General features: G+C 45.1%; 1 protein-coding gene across 1 annotated transcript in view; it reads right to left on the reverse strand.

Annotated features, from left to right (window-relative positions):
- Window positions 1–11,496: 11,496 nt before the first annotated feature.
- The window catches only part of LOC306647993 (uncharacterized protein), a 69,601-nt gene continuing 59,511 nt past the window's right edge, over window positions 11,497–21,586 (reverse strand). The window contains exons 2-5 of the mRNA XM_079117667.1: window positions 17,232–17,446; window positions 16,939–17,030; window positions 14,450–14,541; window positions 11,497–12,355 (exon numbers count right to left, since the gene is read on the reverse strand). Coding sequence (XP_078973793.1) covers window positions 12,352–12,355; window positions 14,450–14,541; window positions 16,939–17,030; window positions 17,232–17,379 — 336 coding nt within the window. The 5' untranslated portion in view covers window positions 17,380–17,446 and the 3' untranslated portion in view covers window positions 11,497–12,351. The remainder of the gene's footprint in view (window positions 12,356–14,449; window positions 14,542–16,938; window positions 17,031–17,231; window positions 17,447–21,586) is intronic.

The raw sequence follows: 21,586 nt of genomic DNA on the forward strand, positions 1-21,586 counted from the left end.
GATGCCTCCTCTGCATCACTACTCTTGTACTTTGGCAGCATTATTAAGTAAAATATGGGTTACTTGAACTCAAGCACTGTGATACTGCAACAGTAGATTTGATAACCAAGATGGCTGCTGTGTGACTGACAGGATGGTAGCTTACAGAGCCTGGGTACGCTGGACAATAGGATGTTTCACATGCTTCGTGTCCTGGGCAGCAATACTACTCAGAAAGATGCACAATTTAAAATTTATAAATTATTTCTGAAATTTTCCATTTAATATCCTCAGACTGTGGTTGGCCATAGGTAACTAAAATTGCAGAAAGTGAAACTGCAGGTGAGGCGGCACTATTGTGTGAGGATATATAACAACATACTCTTATCCAACGGGTTAAAGAAATCACAAAGGAAAATGGAAAATATCTTAGGATATATGAAAATGATAACACAAAACTTATGAGAAGCAGCAAAAGCAGTGCTGAGATGGAAGTTTATAGTGGTAAACACATTAAAAAAACACAGAGGTCTCAGATAAATTAACTTTATATCTAAATGAGCTAGAAGAAGAATAACAACAAACTAAACCCAACATCAGCAGAAGGAAGGAAATAATAAACATTTCAGAAGAGATAAACTAAGTGGAGGATAAGAAAAGAACATCCTCTTTTATATCTTCTTATAAATTGTGTGAAATGAAAACCCGGAGTGGGTGACAGCTCTCTCAGCCTTTCTACCCCAAAAGCACATGCCACAAAGTACTACTTTCCATCCAGTTTTGTTCTTTTATATGATGATGAAACTTTGGACATACCCTGCCATCCATTAAGCTGCCTTTGAGCCCGTTTTTTCCTATGATGTTCTTAAAGGAAATCTAGAGATACAGTGTTCTTATTTCCAAATAATATGTAGTATACCAGGGCCCAAAGATAATGGAAGGGCACATGTAAGATGCAACAAATGATGGGTTGACTAGCACTGAAAGGAATCAAGCAAGGCTTCCCGACGCCTCTGAGCACTTCATGAAGGAGGAGAGGGACAAGCTGATGGGAAGGTGGGCAGACCCCCAAAGGATGGTAACACAGACTGTGGAGGGATTCCTCAGGCCAGCAATCAGCCAGTAACTCAATGTGACCAGCCTTCTTCCTGTGCCTCCACCAGGTGGGGAGGACTTTGTATAAGCCTCCCCTGGGGATAAGCCCAGTCCTGTATGAAAAAAAAAAATTCTGTGATGATAAAGAGAGTAGCACACAGGTGTCACATGATTAATTCTGATTGCTCAGAACATGCTCATATACTTCATACACACCCAGACTCTAGATCTCATGCCATTACACCTTTTCAGAATGCTGAGTTAGAGATGAAAGGGAGTAGAACAAACTCCAAGGAAACCAGAAGAGATGAAAGGACCACAGTTTCTTCAAATAACTCCAAAGATTTGAGACTCAAATTCTGCTTGATGGAGTGAACACTGCACATCCTATCAGCAATCATTATGACAGAATGCAACTCCAGAGAGCCCTAAGAAATCATCAAGCCCTCGCCCAACTGTATCAGGGTTCCCTTGATCTTGGTCAGTGTGCTGGGAGTACTTTCCACTTGGGGATAACATTTCTTCTCATCAGAGGCAGAAGGGACAATATTGCAAAGAATTACACAATCCCTTCCCACTTCCCTCCTTTAAAACAAAGTATTTGTATTAGTCAAGACTCTAGACTTTAAAAAAAAAAATAGCAGCCTAACAACTCAGTTTAGGCAAAAAAAAAATTTTTTAAAGAACATTCATATGGTTCCCATAACTGGGAACTGCACTGGGTAAACAATACAGAAGTTCTGCAAGGCCTGGGCACAGTGGCATACACCTGTAATCCCAGCAGCTCAGGAGGCTGAGGCAGGAGGGTCAGTTTAGGGAGATCCCAAGCAACTTAGTGAGAACCTGTCTCTAAATAAAATATAAAGAGGGGTTTGGGGGCTGGGGTTGTGACTCAGTGGGGGAGCACTTGCCTAGCATGTGTGAGGCACTGGGTTCATCTCTCAGCACTGCATATAAATAAATAAATACAAATAATGTCCGTGGACAACTAAAAAATATTTTTAAGAAAAGGGGATATGGCTCAGTACTTAAGAGTCCCTGGATTCAATCCCTGGGACCCAAAGGGAAAAGGATAGTTCTGCAAGGACCAGGACAGCTGGAGCTCAAACTTGGGAACTGATGCTTTCAGGCTCATCTCTGTGTTTGCTGCTTTTGATGTTGATTTCATTCTCTATCCACGTGGGTAAATATATGTACACATACTTTTAGCACCTTGCCTCCAAAGACAAAATAAGTTCCAAAAAGAAATTCAGTGGACCCTGCTGAGGTCACGTGACCAGTATGGAACCCTGGGTTTGGATACTCTGACTGACTAAGCCTGGATGGCTTGCCCACCCCTACGGCTTCAAAGAGGCAGAACCAGGTAATCAGGTAATGTGGTTGACAGCACCATTCAAATCATCTAGAGTGGGTGAAGATGTTCCCAATGGAAAAAGGAATGAGGGTACTGTCACTAGAAGGGAGAATATAGATGACTGACTGAGCTGATCTGACCACTGCTGTAGTCCAACACAATGCTTATGACACTCTTAGTCTCTTATCTTCCCCACACTTCCTGCCAAATTGCTCAGTACAGTCTCCTGGATGCTGTTTTAGAGCATCTGCCAGACTAGTGGGTAGCACTCCTGAAACCCAGAATTGAGATAAGAAGTTGCCTAATGAGATCAGGAAAATAGCTGGGACAAGCAGCATGGTAGTGTGAGGTGACCCATGATGTTACTAAAAGTTAGCACTTATCAACATTTTTAAGTACTGCACAAAAGACATTTTTTCTTCACAACACCACTATTTTATAAATGATAACTGAAGCTTAGTTTAGGCAACAGTTCCAAGGACACCCAGGGCCTATCTGTCAGGCTCAGTCCATTCTCTCTACTAATTTACTGTACTGCCTCCCCACTAAACTAGATATCCAAAGACATGGTGGATTTATTTGGGTGGGTACTTTCTTCTATTTTTTATTTAAATATGTTTTCCCATTTGAGGAACTAAAGGAAGAAAAGCCAGATCCATCGAAACAAAATGCAAAGAAGGGGAATGAGATCAGAGTGGTGGAGGAAGCCAGAGTTCCAAGCATTCGGTCCAAGGCATGAAAGGACAACCCAATGCAAAGGAATAGTTGAGTACAGACACCAGGCAGGACAGCCCAGGCAGTGACAGCAAAGACTCCCATCCAATCAATGCAGAGGCTGACAGTGAAGAATGTTTACACTTTGCCCTCCCACCACCTACACTCCTGTCCTGTGGAGGGCTCCTCCTTGTCTATTACATGTGGTCGTGGTGTAACTGTCAATCAAGGGGTCTCTCCCTCCTGAGCAGAATGTCAGGAGGACAAATTCCCCTGCATTGGGACACCCAGAAGAAACCCTCACTGTTTCTGATGCCTAGGTTCCCAGAGTTGTGCTGGTTCCTGTCCATCCCAAAATCTGCTTCTTTCACTTTGCTTTCAGTTAAGAATTTGCTCAAGTTTCTCCTGTTTGTAATGAGAAAGTACTAATAGATTCAGCTTGTTCTTTGGTTGAATAATACAATTTTGCTTTTTAGATTTGAGGGTCAATAATCATTAATTGAATTTCTGCTGAGTGCCAAAATCTGTGCTGAGCTCTTCCACACAAGAGAGAAAATCCATGCAGAGTTAGTAATTCCTCAATATCACTTATCACACTGTGGTGATGTGACTTCTGAATGCCTGACTGAGTGCTTGACAGTGAGGAGGCTAATGTCCTGCTGGAGTCTGCCTCTAGACTGGCCAGCTTACCAGCTTATAGTTTGTCCTTGGTACAATCAGATCCTAGCACCCTGACTTACCCACAGTGTATGACCCAACCATGGTTGCCCGGCATCACCTTCCAATCTGTACCTGATTGTGGCTCCCTGTCCCAAATTTTCTCTCTGGTTTGTGGCCTTGGACCTGAACTTGAGGCAGCTGCTCTTGGACTGATTTCTTCACTCTTCAACTGTGACTTGAATTTTCATTCTGTTTTCCCTTCCACAAATATTTATTGAATATTATCAACTGCCAGACAAAGAATCCCGATACTATACAAAGGCAGACCTGATCCCTATCCCAATGAACTTAGATAATGTATTGGTCTGTTTTTCATTACTATAGCAAAATACCTGTAGTAGGCTAACTTTACACAGAAAAGATTTTTATTTAGCTCAAAGTTCTGGAGATTCAAGGACATGGCACCAGATTGTCTTGGCTCTGATGAGGATCTCAAGGCAGACAGCAGAAGCACATACAGGAGGAAGAGATCACATCTAAAAATAGGAAGTGCGCGCGCGCACGAGAGAGAGAGAGAGAGAGAGAGAGAGAGAGAGAGAGAGAGAGAGAGAGAGAGGGAGAGAGAGAGACTGAGGTCACATGAATCACTTCTGAGGGCACATTCCCAATTGACTAAGGACCTCCCACTAGCCCCGTCTCTCAGAGGTCCCACCTCCCAACAACAGACCGAGAACCCATCTCCCAACACATGAATCTTTAGAAGACAACAACATCCAAAACATAGCGGAGGTTCTTACAGAAAACTGATGTTAAGCAAGCAATTAAAATAAAATATGATGAGTGATAGTAAGGAATTAGAATATTTGCAGGAATATGTGGATTGACACTTAGTATACTAATCTGTGAAGGTCTCCAGAAACAGAAGTTAGTTTGGAGAACAAGAGACAAATTCAAAGTGGAACCCATTGAGCATGCAGGTGACTGTAATGCTTTGGATTGTGTGGGCTTCTGCTGCTCTGGAAAATACCCTCTGACCCAGACCTGACCCAGCATCCAGAATCCCAGTGGATGGAGTCCCAAAAGTCCCCATTCTTACAGTTCAACCTGAATATGAAGAAGACACATCCAGGTTTGTCATTCAGAATGTTCCAGGCCAGATAAAGAGATGAGGCCCCTGTGAAACAAGAAACTTACCAGTAACCACATGTTATGCTTTGGGGTACTATGGAGTATCAGAAAGGACCACCCTGAGCAGTCAAAGCTTCATTCTAGCACCCAGTGAGGAGCAAAAAATGTTGATTGACAATCTTGAGTCACAGTAGCAGAAAGTGTCCTAAGTCAGGCAAGCTTAACACAAGACATGTCTACTCAGAGGCAGCAAGACTGAGGGGCGGGGCTGTTGGGGGCTGAGCCATGTTGACCGTGCCAGGGCAGCGCCTGATCACATCGGCAGCGAGGAGGTTGATTGACATAAGCACACTCAGGTGATTTATTGTCCACGCACACAATGTATGCACATGTGTTCTCAAGCACTCCTAATTGTGCCTGCTCGGACATCTAGCCTCTGGCCTAATCTTTGCGTAAGAGGCGTGGCCCTGCTCTCCGCCTCCTGGAGGTGATATAAGCGTAGGCAGAGCGAGACAGCACGACACAGCAGCTAGTAGGGAAGAGCACAGCAGCCAGAAGAAAGGAAAAACGCGCGCGTGGCAGCAGTGAGTAGGGACAGCGGCGGAAGGCAGATTGCGGAACGGAGAACTGAGAGGCATCACTAAAGCACCTTAGGTAGACGTACCCTTAGTTCACAGGATGCAGGACGCACCAGTAAGAAGAAGCAGACCTTAAGTGAGGCGTAGCAAGTCTCTCTTCCTCTAAGCTCTAAGCAAAGCCTGTCCTTCTCTCAAAGTCTCTCTTAAGCAAAGTCTCTTTCTCTCTGGTAAGCAAAGTCTCTCTCTCTCTCTCTCCTCTCAAAGCAAGTAAACCTCATTTCCTCTATCCTCTATAAACAAGCAAGAAAGCAGTGCACTAAAGAGAAAGATAGAAGTGCCTCAGTTTCCACTCCACCACCCATAAGATCTGTGCAAGTTGTTGCTGCAAGCGGTGACAAATATCCATGGATTTTGTACCGCAAAGAGCCAGCGACACGGGGCTGCAGAGGAAGCTCTTTTGGAAGCTCAGCTTGGAGAAGTTTCCCACTTGCCTCCCCTCCCAGGCCTGGCTTCAACTCTTCTTTCCACCAATGTCACTCCTCTTTCTTGCTGCCCCTACTCTCTCAAACTTTGCTCCTCTTAAAGACAATTCTCATCTTCCGTTCTCCTGGCTCCCTTGAAGAGCCTCTCCTAGCATGGTCCAGTCCTGGGCCTCTGTGAGCTCTACCCTTTAGTGGGACATCATCACCATGCTCACCTGAGCCCTCCAGGTGGGCCTCAGGCCACAGGTGGGATTCTCTGAGGAAGTCCTTAAGTCTTCTGCTGTCCTGGATTCTCACATTGGGAGCACTTTAATGTAGTCTTTTCTTTAAACTGAATATTGCTGAGAAATCCTTTTCAGACTGGAAGCAATGTGATAAAAGGGAAAAGGTTTACAAAAACATCAGAACTGCAAGATGCACAATGACACTCCAGAGGGGTGGAAAAATTCAATTTTAGATATAACTCAAAGCAATACTTGTAAGTTCTCTCCATACCAACACAGCGGGACATTGAGACTAGCATTTGTCTATGACCACAGACAGAGCTGTGGGCGCCCAGCACATTCTACAGCAGGCCAGCCTCATCGGTTACCTGCTGCATAATCACCAGCAAATTATCTCATTTTCTCAAGCCAGTGCCACTTCCATCCGAAGCTGATGTAGGAAGTGACACTATTAGCATCTTAACCTCACTTGTTGTGGGAAGAGAAGCGAAGGAGTTGGCCCTCTCTCTAGGCCACTGCCCTCCTGTATTGGAGGGAAGCCCACCTTTGCCTTTGTTAATTATTTTAATAATTGTTATTACTGATGCAAGACGTATGAATTTTAGAAAGTAGTGACAAGTAAAAATAATACTTTTCCAGCCACTCAGATTGATTGGATATAGCCTTCCAGATTTTTCCAAGTGTAAACAAGTATGAGGTCATAAACACACATACAGATATTCTCAACATTTATTTTGAAACTTTTCAAACCTACAATAAATGGGAATGATAATATAATGAGCATCTATAAATAATTCACCTGGATTTATGAATTGGTACATTTATTTTGTCTGTCTCTGTCCCCAAGAGGCACATAGATTTCTATATTTTCATATCTAGATATAGGTATGTGTGTCTATATCCAGATAGAGAGATCTGTATATAAAGAGATGTATATAGACAGATACAGCAATAGCCATGTAGAGAAATACATTCAGGAGGATGTCACCTATATCATCACCACCATAGGCTTACCATATTCAAGAAATGTAACACTGATACAATACAATTAACTAATATACAGCCCATATTCAAAGTTCCTCAATTGCCCAGTACTGGCCTTTAAAGTTGGTGTCAAACACTGGGTTCTCCAGAAGCTCACACAGAGATGGAATTTGGTGTGTAAAATGTTTATCAGCACATATGCATGTGAAAGGAAGGAGGATTGGACAGAGGAAGAAGTTGAACTCCACCAGTCTCACGAAGTCTCAGTTTGCCCAATGGGGAGCAAGAATTGCCCAGCAGATTGTACTATACAAGCCCAACTAGACTTGATAGCACCTCCTGGGTCTGTCACTCATGGGGCTGCCCGGGAAGGGTGTGGCCTGGAGCAGCCTGTTCTGGCTAAAGCAGATCCTGAAGGGCCAACAGTTGGGGGCTGTCTGCCAGCCACATTCTCCCCACTGGGCAGCAGGTCTTGAGGAGAGATCTGGATGGCGCACTTCCATATTTTCTGGATCCAATCAGAGGTTACTTGTTGCATTACATTGTCACGTCTCTCCAGTCTCCTTTAAATGATAGCATTTCTGTCAGTTTGGACTGTTATCACAAAAATAGCATAAAGTGGGTGTCTTATAAACAACAGAAATTTGTTTCGCCAGCAGACTTGGTGTCTGGTGAAAGTCTGCTGTCCTTCCTAGATGGCTCTTTCCACGGTAGCCTCATGTGGCAGGAGGGGTGAGGGATCCCTCTGGGGCCTCTTCCAAGGGTACTAATCCCATTTATAAGGACTCCACTCTTATGACCTAACCACCTTCCAAACTCTGCACCTCCAAATATGCTCACGGTGGGTGATGAGATTGGGGGGAGGGGGGCACAAATATTCCTTCTATAGCAACTTCTCCTGCCTTTTTTTTAATCCTTTATAATACTGATATTTTTAAATGGGCCAGTCAATTGTTTGGGAGAATGTCCTTCACTTTGGGTTTGTCTGTTTTCCAATCTGCTCTGTTCAGCCAAGTTTCCCTTTCACATACGATACCTAAATGACAATCAGATTTTCCTGATTACAGCCACTTTGTTCAGGCCAGTGGCTGATCTAGTACCACAAATTGCATCTGGTAGATATATTCCTTAAGTGTCTTTTAATCTAGCACAGTATTCCTCTTATGTGATAAACTTGGTGGAGAGACTGGGCACTTGTCCTGCAGACCACCCATCTTCTGTTTACTTTGATGTGGTGTCATTTAATTGGATCCTTTACTTGATGAATTCAAGTTGAACACTTTGTCCAGAATACAAATAGGTGGTGGTGCCTTCTCTGTGCAACATATTATCTGATCCAGGTACACGGTACCCCTTGAGACAGTGGTCTATTACTGGGTTTCAATGTTCTCTGCTCCCTCTGTTTCACAGCTCACTAGTTTAATAAAAAGCAAAGTGCCTTCTCCTGGCCCTGTATCCCCCAGTAAAATGCAGGTTTTAAGAAGTAAAACCTGCTTGGTAGCCGGGCATGGTGGTGCATGCCTGTAATCTCAGCAGCTCAGGAGGCTAGGGAGGAGGATCATGAGTTCAAAGCCAGCCTCAACGCCTTAGCAAGGTTGTAAGTAACTCAGTGAGACCCTGCCTCTAAATAAAATATAAAAAAGGGCTGGGGATGTGGCTCAGTGGTAAAGCACCTCTGAGTTTAATTCCCCATACAAAAAAAAGAAGAAGAAGAAGAAGTCACCAAACTGAGTGCAGTGACTCATATCTGTAATCCCAGTGACTCAGGAGGCTGAGGCAGAAGGATTGCAAGTTTGAAGCCAGCTTCGACAACTTAGCAAGACTCTGTATCAAAATAAAATTTTTAAAAGGGCTGGGGCTATAACTCAGTAATAGAATGTATGCCTACCATGTATGGGGCCCGGGGTTCAATTCCTAACACCACAGGACCCAAAAAAAAAAAAAAAAAGGACCAGGAACCCTCTACTCTCAGTCCTGGGAAACCCATGCAGCGCACACGGGCGCACACACACACACAGAAGCCCCCACTATCATTACCGTCTCATAAGCCACAATACAATACAATTAGGGCAACATTCTGAGAATTAACACTCATTAGAAAGGAAAATAGCTATAGGTGATTGAGAGCAATTTTCTTGACAAGAACTCATCAGGATGCAAAGATTTCAGTTAATTAAACAGAAGAAAGTGTAGCCTTCTCTGGACTGAAACATCACTGCTCAAGCCAAACCCAAGGCCCACAGTGAGATGCCCAAAGTCCTTAGGCACTTCCTTCCTGGAAGGAAGAACTGTGCTCCCAAGGAGCATGGCAGGAGCAGGAAGTAAGTATGAAAGATAGAGAGACAGCAAGACAGAGAGAGACACCTCTTAAAAAGTCCATTTCAGAGGAGAGGCTAAGTAATAATAAGAGCTGATGGGGGTGGGGGATGGCTCAGTAGTAGAACAGTGTGTAGCATGTGCAAGGCCCTGTGCTCAGTCTCCAGCATCTGCTCCCCCACCCACAGAGTAATTGCCTCACAAGAATCAGGCCCAGTTCTAAGGCTTATATCACAACACAGCAGGGTAGATTTTGCTACTTCCCATCCCCACTTTACAGACAAAGGAATGGAGGTTCAGAAGGGATAGATTGTTTGCCCTAGGTGCCCCCTGGTGAGGGATGGAGAGAAGCTCCAACAGGGACCAGAGCATGCTCACTTCTGCTGGATCTGCACTGTGAGGAAGCCCATTCCTTCACCTTATAACCTACTAAATAACCTACTAAAATGTAAACATTAACCCCATTTTCAGCCCTTATGAACTCCTTGCTGAGTGTTGGATGGATTAAGGGTATGAAAGAAAGTGGGACCCTCACTACCCAGAGACACCACAAAATCCTGGACCTCACATTACCCAGGGAGAACAGCAGAGAATGAGTGATTCCAGGGAGGGCACCTGTTTGAGTCAGCTTTTCTCACTGCTGTGACTAACAGATCTGACCAGGAGCATTTTAAAGGAGGAGAATTTTATTTGAAGGCTCATGGTTTCAGAGGTCTTAGTCCATAGAAGGCTGACTCCATTCCTTGGGGCTCGATGTGAGGCTCAACATCATGGTAGAAGAGTGTGGCAGAGGGAAGTAGCTCACATACATGATTTCAGGAAGGAAAAAGGGGGAGGGGAAGGGGAGAGGGAGGGTGGAGGGAGACACACCACTCTCTAGATACAAAATATATATCCCATAGCCACACCCCCAATGAAACGCTCCTTCCAGCCACACCCCACCTGCCTCCAGTTACCACTCAATTAAACCCACCAGGGATTAATTCATTGATTGGGTTAAGACTCTCACAACCCAATCATTTCTCCTCTGAATCTTCTTGCATTGTCTCATATGTGAGCTTTTGGGGGACACCTTACATCCAATCCATAACAGCACTCAAAGAGAAAGGGAGCCAAAGGTCCCTGAAACCTAGGATACCACAGCTGTGGCTCTCAACAGTATCACCCAGGGTGCAAGAGCCTTTTCCCACCAGCTCCAGTCATGGCTTCCTTTGGTCATCTGTAAGAAACAATATGTCTGCAGTGCAGAGAAAGAACCAGGAAGAGACCTCTAAAAGTATAGCGTATAAAAATATAGAAGTTGGCTGGCTCTGAAAGCATAGGAAAGGGTAAACCAGCAACTGGGTGGACCATACCTTTCAGAGCAGGGTCCAAAGTTAATGGGACCCCATCTCAGATAATTAGAATAAGAAACACTTGAGCTAAAGGTTCTGGAGTAAGGCAGGGTCACATTGGGGGTTAGGGGATGCCTTTGATCCTCACTTCCCAATGCACAAATCACTGGAATCCCTAAATAATCCCTTGTCATGTGTGCCCACCATGGACCCTTCTTAAACCAGGCCTGCTACACCACTGGCCAGCAAGGAGGAGGTGCTGATCAGGTCACACAAATCTCTGGCCTTCAGGCAGTTATCATTCTCACTGGTGATTGATTAGTGAATGAATCATGCTGCCTCAGTCTCTGAGGGTTTTGGAGATGTGAGTCAGCTTCCCCAAGTCCTGTGTGCGATGAGATGCTGACCAGGTGGAGCCTCTGAGAGTTGGAACAGGACTGCAGTGACTCAGTCCACCAAGGGCAGAACTATTATGAATCAGCTCTTCCCTTGGGTTTGCGTGCATTTTCCACTCGACACTTCTACCCAAAGTAGATGCTTCCTGTTGGATGGAGAATGTGTGAACAAATGGATAGACAGATGAACAGAAATAAGACTACAATAAGGAGTCTAATTTCCTGACTTTTAGCAATGAAACTTGACCACCAAGTTGGACCATCTCTTTGTCTATATCTTCATCTTTTGTTTTCCTGCTATGGGGGCTCATGGCTGACACCCCCAGGCCTACTCACCAAGTTCTTGCTGACCATCTGATCCGGACTCCAGTAGCAGAGATGGATCCAATGAACTTCATGCTGTAGGGGAGAGTTCTTTCCTCCTGACTGAAGCAGTTGGGGGCTGACTTCACCCCTTTCCAGTTTCAGTGAGTAGGAGGGAATGGGGTGGGTGAAGAGTTTCTAAGGAGAGTACCCAACTGAAAGCCACCTTCCACAGTGAAACTGTTGTGGTGACATGAGGAGATGGGAATGTTTTAGAAGTTTTTTGATTGTCTTAGTAAATAGTGTAAAGAAGTCTCCACCAAGCTCTGGGCATTTGCCGGTCACTTGTCACCAAGGATGAGCACATAGCCTGTAAGCAGCTCCGACTCACAGTGATTCTCAGTGTGTGTCTTGATGAGACACCTCGTTGAGGGCATCCCAGGACCAAGTGGTTGAAGATCAAATTGTGTTCATTTCTGTGCTGATTCCAGGGGCCTTCTCATATGATGTTCCAGACCTTCCTTCTGATGCCTCATTGGTCCTGAGACTGTTCTAGTGGTAGAAGGAACTGGGACTTTGGAATTCAGAAGTCATGATTCGAGTCCAGGCCAGGTTTGCCAGGAACAGTTGGGTGCTTTCTGTCCCCAAATAGCCAGCAAATGGGATTCAGCCTTCAGTCGTGCATCTGCAGGACTGAGTTCATAAAGGTACCATATGGGTTATCGGGGGCTCAGCCAAGGTCCTGCCCTTCCCCATCAACATGCACTTGCGAAAGTCATGGTCTCTTCTCCAAGACTTGGTTTTCTTACCTGTAAAAGGGAAGTAATGTGATGATGTTTGTTCTACTCAGCTTATAGGCATGTGTTGGCATCAAACATTTGTAGGACCCAGCAGTGTTTTGTGGACACAGGATAGTACTACCCCATTTGACCCACTTGGGGACAATATTACTTCAAGGTGGACACATCTGACCTCCTAGCACGCTAGAGTACCCATCCTACTCTCCCCTGGGACCTGGTGATGCTTTGGAACTCCTTCCCAGCTGTATTTCTCCTTCCCTCATCCTTTTATTTCTTCTTTAAGACCTTTTTCCAGATTGCTGTTAGATTTTCTTTATTGATCTTTAAATTATTATAATGATAATCAATTATCCTGGTTTTAAAAAAAAGAAATCAAAGAGATCTAGAGATCTTTGAGATAGAAAATGAGAGATAGAGGTTCACCTTCCCAAAGGCCAGTAGCAGTCTTCAGCCCTGCCCTCCAGAATCTGGCTCTTTGTTCTTTGTTGTCACCCATGATGACAGGACATGCGTGTGCCTACCCTGTTCCATTCATGGATACCAACTTGCAGTGCACACCCTTTAGGGAGTAATGTCAACTTGACTGGAATATTTGTCAGGCAGGAGGGAGCGCCCACCACACACCCCTCAGCAAATAACACCTTGGGCAGCATGATCGGTTCCCCATCCACATTCCACCTTCAAAGGGGTGCTAGGGAGGCCTGAAGCCCGTACCTTTGAGAAAGAAGGAGCTGACTAGGGAGGATTGTCAGCTTCTTCTGAAATGTCAATAAATCACAAGTGTCTGCCTGAATCACTTAATAAACATGAACACTCAGAAATACATCACCTCCTACCCAGCACAATTCCCTTCCCATGGCAGCTGCCAAACATAAAGCCCAGGACTCACGTACCCTTCATAAAAGCTCTTGGCATTGGGGTGGGCACGGGGAAGGAAGTAGGCTGAGTGTTCCTGGGTCTTTCTAGGAGGTAAACCAGCGGCTGGTGAGGGCGGGGAGGCTGACTTCTGGTCCCAGCCATGACCTGGTTTATGAAGTGACCTTGGGCAAATCACTTCCTCTGTCTCTACCTGTACCCCATCTTTGCTAATCTGTGTTTGCTGAATCCCCTGAGCTCAGCACTTTGCTTGTAATGTCTTGAGGCCCAGCAGTTATCCCATAGGACAGCTACCTCCCGTCAGCCATTTGTCTGCTATGGTCTTAGAATCCTGAGGTATACGGAGGTTAAAGAGCACCCGAAAGGTCACAACTGAGGCCTGGGTCTGGGTGGTCCAGCCTCAGCCCCTGCATACTCACTGCCATGCCAGGTGCACCGGCTGCACTCTCCAGTGGCTGGACTGGGGATCTGTGGCATAGTGAGAGCCTGCGCCTTCTTTCCACAGGGCCCTGGGAGATGGACAGGAGATAGGCGTCCTGAAAGTGGATCCTGACCACTCAGGAGGGACATGGGGAGGGGAGGAAGGCTCCTCATGCTGACTCAGGAGGTGAGATAGTAAGAGCTCCAGGCACGCAGAGTCCAGTCGCAGGCGAGGGCCCAGGACAAAGACCAGGGAGCTCATGGACATCTTTGTCTCCCTCACTCTTCCAACCTCAAGGTGGCCTCCTCCCCTTCAAAAACACAAAGCCCCAAATGTCCATTTCTTCTAGCCCTGCCCAGAGCAAAAGGGTGGCGTGAGTGAGCCTTGTGTCACACGAGTGCAGTGACTTGGGCTTCAGCTGAGGACTTGGCCTCAGCACCATCTGCCCCTCACTGGGGCCCTTTGCAGGGCATAGGCCTTATAGTCACCACTGCCAGGGGGACACCAAGAACTAGAGCACTGCTCCTGCTGTCCCTGTTCCCTCAGACATGCCTAAGTGACCAGGAGACCCTAGAAGCCATGGCAGAGAGAGAAAGACTCCAGTCCCTGCCATACCAAATACTGCCTATGGGAGCCCATCCAACGTCCAAACTTAGGGCTCTTGGTTCCAAGTAACAGAAACCCAAATCCAACTAACTCAAAAGTGGAGGGGGTGGTGCTTATTGGAAGGATTCTGCAGTTTTTCATCACCCATGTGCTCAGGAGCAACTAGAATGAAGACTCAAATACAACAGGATGCTACTCACCCCTCCCTGCCCTGTTTCCGCATCTCCACATAGGAAGAACAGGGTTGCATGGTGCCAGCCGTCACCAGAGCTTCCCTTGCCTTAGTTCCAGCCTGATGAGACCAAGATAGAGATTTTCATTGGCCAAACTTGGGTCAGTAGCCCCTTCCCAGCTCAATCAACTTCAGCAAGGGGGACAAGTCATGGGACATGTCATGTGAGAAAGGGAAAGTTACTAAGACTATCCTGTGTCCACATTATTCCCAGCAAAAGGAGACTCAGCAGGGACCAGGAAATCACTCCAGTTGGGATCTGTCTTGCTTCTCTGAGCCTTCATTTCCTCCACAGTGAAGTAAGATGATATGGATGCAACTGTGAGTTTTCGATGAGACTGTGTATAACATAACTGGTGGCTGGAAATGTTCCACAAATATTAGCATATTCATATTTACTTGTTGTTACTATTGTCACTGCTGTTGGTAGATGGACTTGCTCAGTCAAGTGAGGACCAAGGTGCACACCAGGAAGCTGTGGCTGAGCAGAGCCTTGGTCACAGGTGCTACCTGAGCCCTGGTTCTCACAAGGCCACTGAGTTCAGCCTCACAAGGACAGCCCAAGACAGGCAGTGAGGATGGTAGGAAAAGGCAGCCCTGCCCAGGACGGGTCCCTGCCCAGGTCTCAGTGTCATTGGCCATCAGAAGGGAGACTAGTCCAAATCCACTTCCTCTTCTCCAGTTGTGAGGAACAAACAAGAAAATGTGAATGGAAGGGAAAACTGTAAAGTCTTATTAGCAGTTTATTGTTGTTATTAATTATCATCTCAGAAAACTGCTGGGATTATGAGTCTGTGTTTCCTCATGTTTCTCTAATGGCTATTACCATGAGGGGAGCCAAGCAGACTTAATTTGCTAATGCCAACAACTTAATTATGCAAAACCAGATCTGCTAATGAATTTCTCCCACTCTGGCTGCTGGTGCTGATTAGTTTTGCAGGTACCTTTGTCAGAGGGAGGGGAGGGCAGGGGCCTGGGTGTTTTGCTGTCCCTGCTCTACACCCAGAAGCCGCCCACTTGTACACACACCCTGGACGAGGGCCACCTAAGATATGAATCACCAGCTCTGAGAGGCATCAAGATGACTGAATAGATTATTTGATAATTCAAGATGGTTTTTGTTTTTTTTGTGTTTTTTTTTTTTTTCCCACTGTGAACAGAATCAAATAGCTTGTCTCAGAAGGAAGAAAAAGACCACTATTGAATTAAATGGAAGCTACAAATGACTTTTTCTCTCTCCTCCTCTCTCTCTGCTCTATTTCTGATGGCTATTTATAGACTGGAGTTTTGTTGTCACAAGTGAGGAACACTCTCTTCCCCCATCTCCCACCACTCTGCCCCTCCTTGAAGACGGTGGTCTTTGGAGGGTCTCAGGATTGGACTTTGGACACTTGTAGCCCAGCCCCCTTCTTCGTCCTCCTGGACCCTCTTATCAGCTCCTTCAGAGGGCAGCTGCCCTCTCCTTCCCCTCCTATGACTTCTGCAGGAGGAGGAACCAGTCGGCCTGCCCAGGGCCAGATGGAAGCTGGGCGCAGTGCAGGCTCCATACATGTTACAGTTGAGGTACTTCAATGACAAACTAGGAAACCCCTCTGGCTTAATGAGACCAAAGAAGGCAAACACCTCACAGATGAAAAGGAAGGGTGAATGAACTTTCCCAGCCTTGGGGAGGGCAGGAATCAGGATCACCTAGGGACCCAGGTGACAGGGACTCTACACTTTTAGGGAAAAAATCTTCTGTAGGTATTTTAACAACAAATAGTTCAAATCTCACTGTACTATACTGACTGCATGACCTTGGGTACGTTTCTTAACCTCTCTGGGGCTAGTTTATCTGTAATAGAATCATAAATCCTTCCTCCCCGAATCTCACAGTTTGTTGTGAGTATAACCCAGATGCCAGCTGCAGTCCTGCTGTTCTTTGAAATTTAAATGAAATTGGCTGGGACCCCAGATAGCTTGTCAATGGAAATCCAATATCCTCCCCCAAGATTTCTGTGAATACTTGTGGATGGCTGCACTCAGGGGCACCTCTTGTCCTGTGGGCATCTCCAGCTCATCAGTATTGTTGCCAAGGAAAAACCTAAATAAACTCACTTCAATTCACTCTTAGTTGACTTTCAAAAAATTCACTCGGGAGGCTGAGACAGGAGCATCACAAGTTCAAGGCCAGCCTGGGCAACTTTGCAAGAACCTGTCTGAAAATAAAAAATAAATAAAAGGTGGGGTGGAGGTGTAGCTCAGTGGCAAAGAGCTTGCTTAGCCTGTGCAAAGTTCTGGGTTCAATCCCCAGTACTGCACACACACAGAAACAAAAATCACTAGTTTTGGAAGTCACACACTGGGTAATACATCACTAGTCTCTTCTTAGCCCTGCCGTAAATGACATCTCCAAATGAAGGCAACTAACAGGTTAAAACTTTTTCTTCTGAGTGTAGTTGCATTTCACTATCTTACCCAGCAAAAATTTGCTTTTCCGTTATCTTCTGCTGTTCTCTGATGACAAATGCTTTTTGTATCGTAATGGTTGACTGCAGAGTTAGCTATTCCTGGGAAAAGAAACTAAAATGACATGAGTCTTAAGACCTTCTAATCAGGAACTTTAAGACCCCAGAACTTCCAGTGCCTACAGATGACTGCAGCCTGTGCATCAGAAAAGCAGACCACCTGAAACTTGTGACTACCCAAAATCTGACTACGTGGCGCCCACTGTCAGATGTGCCTTCCAGCACTCCCTCTGTAAGCCTTACCTGCAAGCCCTAAGCAGGGAGCCTTGTTGGCAAGAGCCTCCATCTTCTTTGATTTGCTAACTTTCCAAATGAATTTTGGTCCTTGTCCCAACAATGTGTCCTCAAGTCCTTGGCCTTCTCGAGTGGCGAGCAATGAACTCGGGTTCATGGTCACAGCATCTCACATCCGAGGCTGTTCTCAGGTCTCTGCAACTCAGCCTCCCTCCTCGATTTCCCTGAAGGAACATTTTATGCTGGGCATGTGATCTGCAACAAGCAAAACATCACTGCCCCGAGAAATGGAGGATTTAATAATTTTGTATGGAGTGTACTTGTGAATTGGTGAAGGATCCTAAGTCAGTGCTCACTACAGAGAAAGCACCATATAAATGGTACTTTTTAAAAAATTAATATCATTTTTAATTTTATTTTTTCAGACTGCATTTTGTTTCATTGTACACAATGGGGTTCGACTTTTCATTTCTATGGTTGTACACAATATAGATTCACACCATTCGCGAAATCAAACATGTACATGGGGTAATGATGTCTGTATCATTCCATTATCTTTCCTTCTCCCCTCCCCCCCATTTCCCTCTGCACAATCTAAATTTCCTCCATACTTCTCTTATCCCTGCCCTCCCTCACTGTTATGTGTCATCATCCACTTATCAGAAAAAAACATTTAGCCTTTGGTTTTTTGGGATTGGCTTATTTCACTTAGGATGATATTCTCCAACTCCATCCATTTATCTGCAAATGCCATAATTTTATTCTTCTTTATGGCTGAATAATATTCCATTGTGTTTATATACCACAGTTTCTTTATCCATTCATCTATTTAAAAGTTACTTGTTATTGTTAAGAAATCAGGCTTCTGCCATCCTGCCCAACACTGGATGATCCCTTTGCTTCACTGTCACCTTCCACAATATTATGTTCCCTCTGCATACTGGACTATCAAGGAATTTCCTAAAGTTGGTGCCTTATTTAAAAGCACCAGCCACTAAAATAATAATTTTCCATACTTAATGCATGAAGATCAGTTAAGTATGAAAGTGTTTTAAAAACCACAAAGTATAGCCCACACACAAAAGATTATCAAATCTGTTCCTCTTAGTCACTGGACAAAACTTGCTAGAATGACTCTAAGCTCTCTTTGCTCATCTCGTGAGCATCCAACTCTCTAAGCATTGTTTGCCTTGTGAAAAGTATAAGATCTTATGGATTTTTCTGAAACAACCATTTTCAGGCTCCAAAGAAACCTAGTCTCATTAGCTCAAATTAAACATATCCATCCCAATCACTCCTTTTTAACTTCTTATTGGAAAATAATTGACATACAGAGAGACACCATCATGAATTTCCATACCTGTATAACCAGCACTCAGCTCAAGACAGAGAATATGACTGGCTCTAGAAGCCTCCCTTGTATTTCCTTCCAGTTGCTGCCTCCAAGTTGACCTCTAAGAGCATATATTAACTGTGTAAAGTAACTTGTTCCTGCACATGTGTACAGTGGTAGAGCTGGAACGTGAGCCTGTGCAGTCTGCCTTTCAGAGTCAGACCTCTTATCTCCACTGCTTCCCTGTGTTTCTGAGAACATTGTCTAATATACAACAGAAAGTATGAGCCATGTAAACCTCACAAAAGGAACCCTAAGTTTAGGGGAACAGAATATTTTATAATGGGCAGTAGGTATAGCTGCTCTTTGCTCTGGGAGGAAACCCTATCATTCATTTCTAAGGCTCTACTATGCAGACATCCTAGGAAAGATTGCCTGGAGCAGAGGCAGTGGTGCCTCTGCTCATGAGCTGCATAGAAATATGAGAACCCCATGAAAAATTGTGCTCTAACAGCTGCTCTGGCTCAGCTATCTTGCATATCTGCTGCATTACCAGCAGAGATGCTGGAGCTGCCCACAGAGCCCACCATCTGGAGGTGACCCCTGAGCAGCTGCAAGCTTAATCCATGCCAGGCCTACTGGTCCTAATGAGATTGTGGGCTCTGAGGACGCCAACTGCTGCCACTCAATGGCTCATGCCCAGACCTCCTGGGCACACCCCATTCTCTCCTCTGTCCTCTGCCTCTTCATACCTTCTCGGCCTCTCCTATACTTCTCCTCACTTCATTTTAATCTCTCTTCATTAGTTTTTCTTTTATTCTGGCTTGTCCTGTATCTCTTCCTCTCTGGATGATTTTATCTATGGGGCTGTGGACAATAAAAAACAAAGAAAAATCAAACCATGAATGTGATAAAAGAAGGAACTGTCACTTACCCACAAGTTTTGCACCCAGAGTTAACCACAGGGAACATTTTGGACATATTCCCCCAAAGTTTTCTCTACACGTGTCCAAACATACCAACATGCTCACCACCAAATTGAGATTCCACCCAAATGGTGCTCACACTTTCTAAGCTGCTCCAGAGGAGGAAGGCAAGAGAAAGAAGCCCTTCTTCACTGCCTCCCCCTAGAGAAAAGGAATGACAGGAACATTCCTGGAATATGGCAGATACTGACTGCCCAGTATCTTGGTTTTTCAGGACACAAGATGAACCTGAATCCCCCTTCCTAGCCCTTTCCTATCATCAGGGTCAAATCCAGGGGAAATCCTAACTATGAGGGTCCTTGGAAATGATAGCTGGGATGGGAATCACATCTGTTCCCCTCATCTTGAGCAGAACCCACCCAGGAGGAAATGAAGCTTCTGTGCACATAGAGGAACGTGTGGATTGTGAAGTAGAGGCCAGAGTGAAACACTGGGGGGACCTTTATATCTGTGTCCATCTGTGTCTGGGAGTGCCCACACACCTACACAGACCTCCAGCTCCAGTCCCAGGAAACATTGTGGGGAAGGGTCTGACCCTGCCACAGCCACACAACTAGCTTTCCCTTGACTCAAATCAACACTGACCCCCATTCTTGGATGTGCCTGAACCCCCAATCACACCCCAGGTTAAGCTGGGAGGGCAAAATGGCTGGATGAATTGGGGAGGACGTATGGGTAGAGGGAGCATTTTGGGTAACCTTTAAATTTTCACTATAATGAACAATGCCTTTCCTATGTTCTTAAAGTAACTTGTATGTTTAAAAAGACACCTTTAAAGGATCATTATAAGAAATTCAGACAATAGCCAAAATTGGAGAATTATGTTAGAAGTTTTCCCTCAACCTGTCCCCACTCCCCACAGAGGTGACCACTGAAAATTGGTTAGCATCTTCTCAGAGTTATTCTCATACACGGGTAAAAATCTGAGCTCCTATGAAATTTTGTTTTTTTTTTTTTTAAGCACATACAGAGATTTCCTTTTCTTGCTCATTTACTCAACAAGCCTTCAGGAGCCTTTCTTTCACCAGGTCAGAGAAGAGAGGTGCCACCTTAGCAAGAAGATTTCTTGGAGTAGAGAACCAAATCACTGTGAGATGACTTGGCAGGATGAGAATCCATTCAGCCTGTCCACAAACATTCTCTGTCACCTACATGCACTGAACAGGTCTAGAGTCAGGGAGACCCCGGCTCAGAGCCCACCATCACACTGCTCAGCTGCGTAAAGGTCACAGAACCTCCCTAAGTACCTATCTCATTGTGCCGATTAAGTAAGAAAGTGTGTTGAAAGATTGGCAGAGGACCCAGTGCATAGAGGGTGCCGTGACGGCAGCCACACCTATTATCTCAAGAGCTGGACAAGCTGGGCTTGGGGATGTAGGTCAGTGGTAGTGGCGCTCAGCATACGTGAGGCCCTGAGTTTGACCCCCAGCACTGAAAATCAAGAATCAGTCACAAAAATAGCTTCATGGCCTTCTATGGTCAAAGTGTATTGAGTCTTCTCATCCCACTGAAGAACATGGACTTTCCCCCCACAGTTTGCTCATTTATTTGACAAAGAAGATCATTTCTTCCTGTTATGTTTTTCAAATCTTTACACGAACCTTTCGTAAAGAGACTGTCCCTGACCCCTCATTACAGAGTCACCTTGGTCAAAAACTTGGTGTTTCTGAACACTTTCTATCTCTAAAATGGAGAAAGGTTAAATGAATTCTGTCCTGCACCTGCCCAAGGTCACCTAGGGGACAAATTAGAATATTGCCATAAAAATGTTTCGTTAACCCTACACAGTGTAGAATTTGGAGGTGTACAGGGCAGTAACCCCCCTAGAAAATGCCTTCCTGGGAGAGCCAAATGGATTCTGCAAACACTTGTCAAATAATGAATGACACTTCTTCTTTCTTGAAAAATAGGAAAATGCAAGTCCTGGGGGTTGGTCTTTAGAAAGTTTACCAGGGAGAGGAGCGAGGAGGAAGGCAGATCACATCAGGGAGATCTGCTCTCCTTCCTCCCTGTCTGCCTTCTGTTCTTCCTTCCTTTCTTTCATT

Source organism: Sciurus vulgaris, assembly GCF_902686455.1.
Source record: "Sciurus vulgaris genome assembly, chromosome: 17".
Classification (NCBI taxonomy): domain Eukaryota; kingdom Metazoa; phylum Chordata; class Mammalia; order Rodentia; family Sciuridae; genus Sciurus; species Sciurus vulgaris.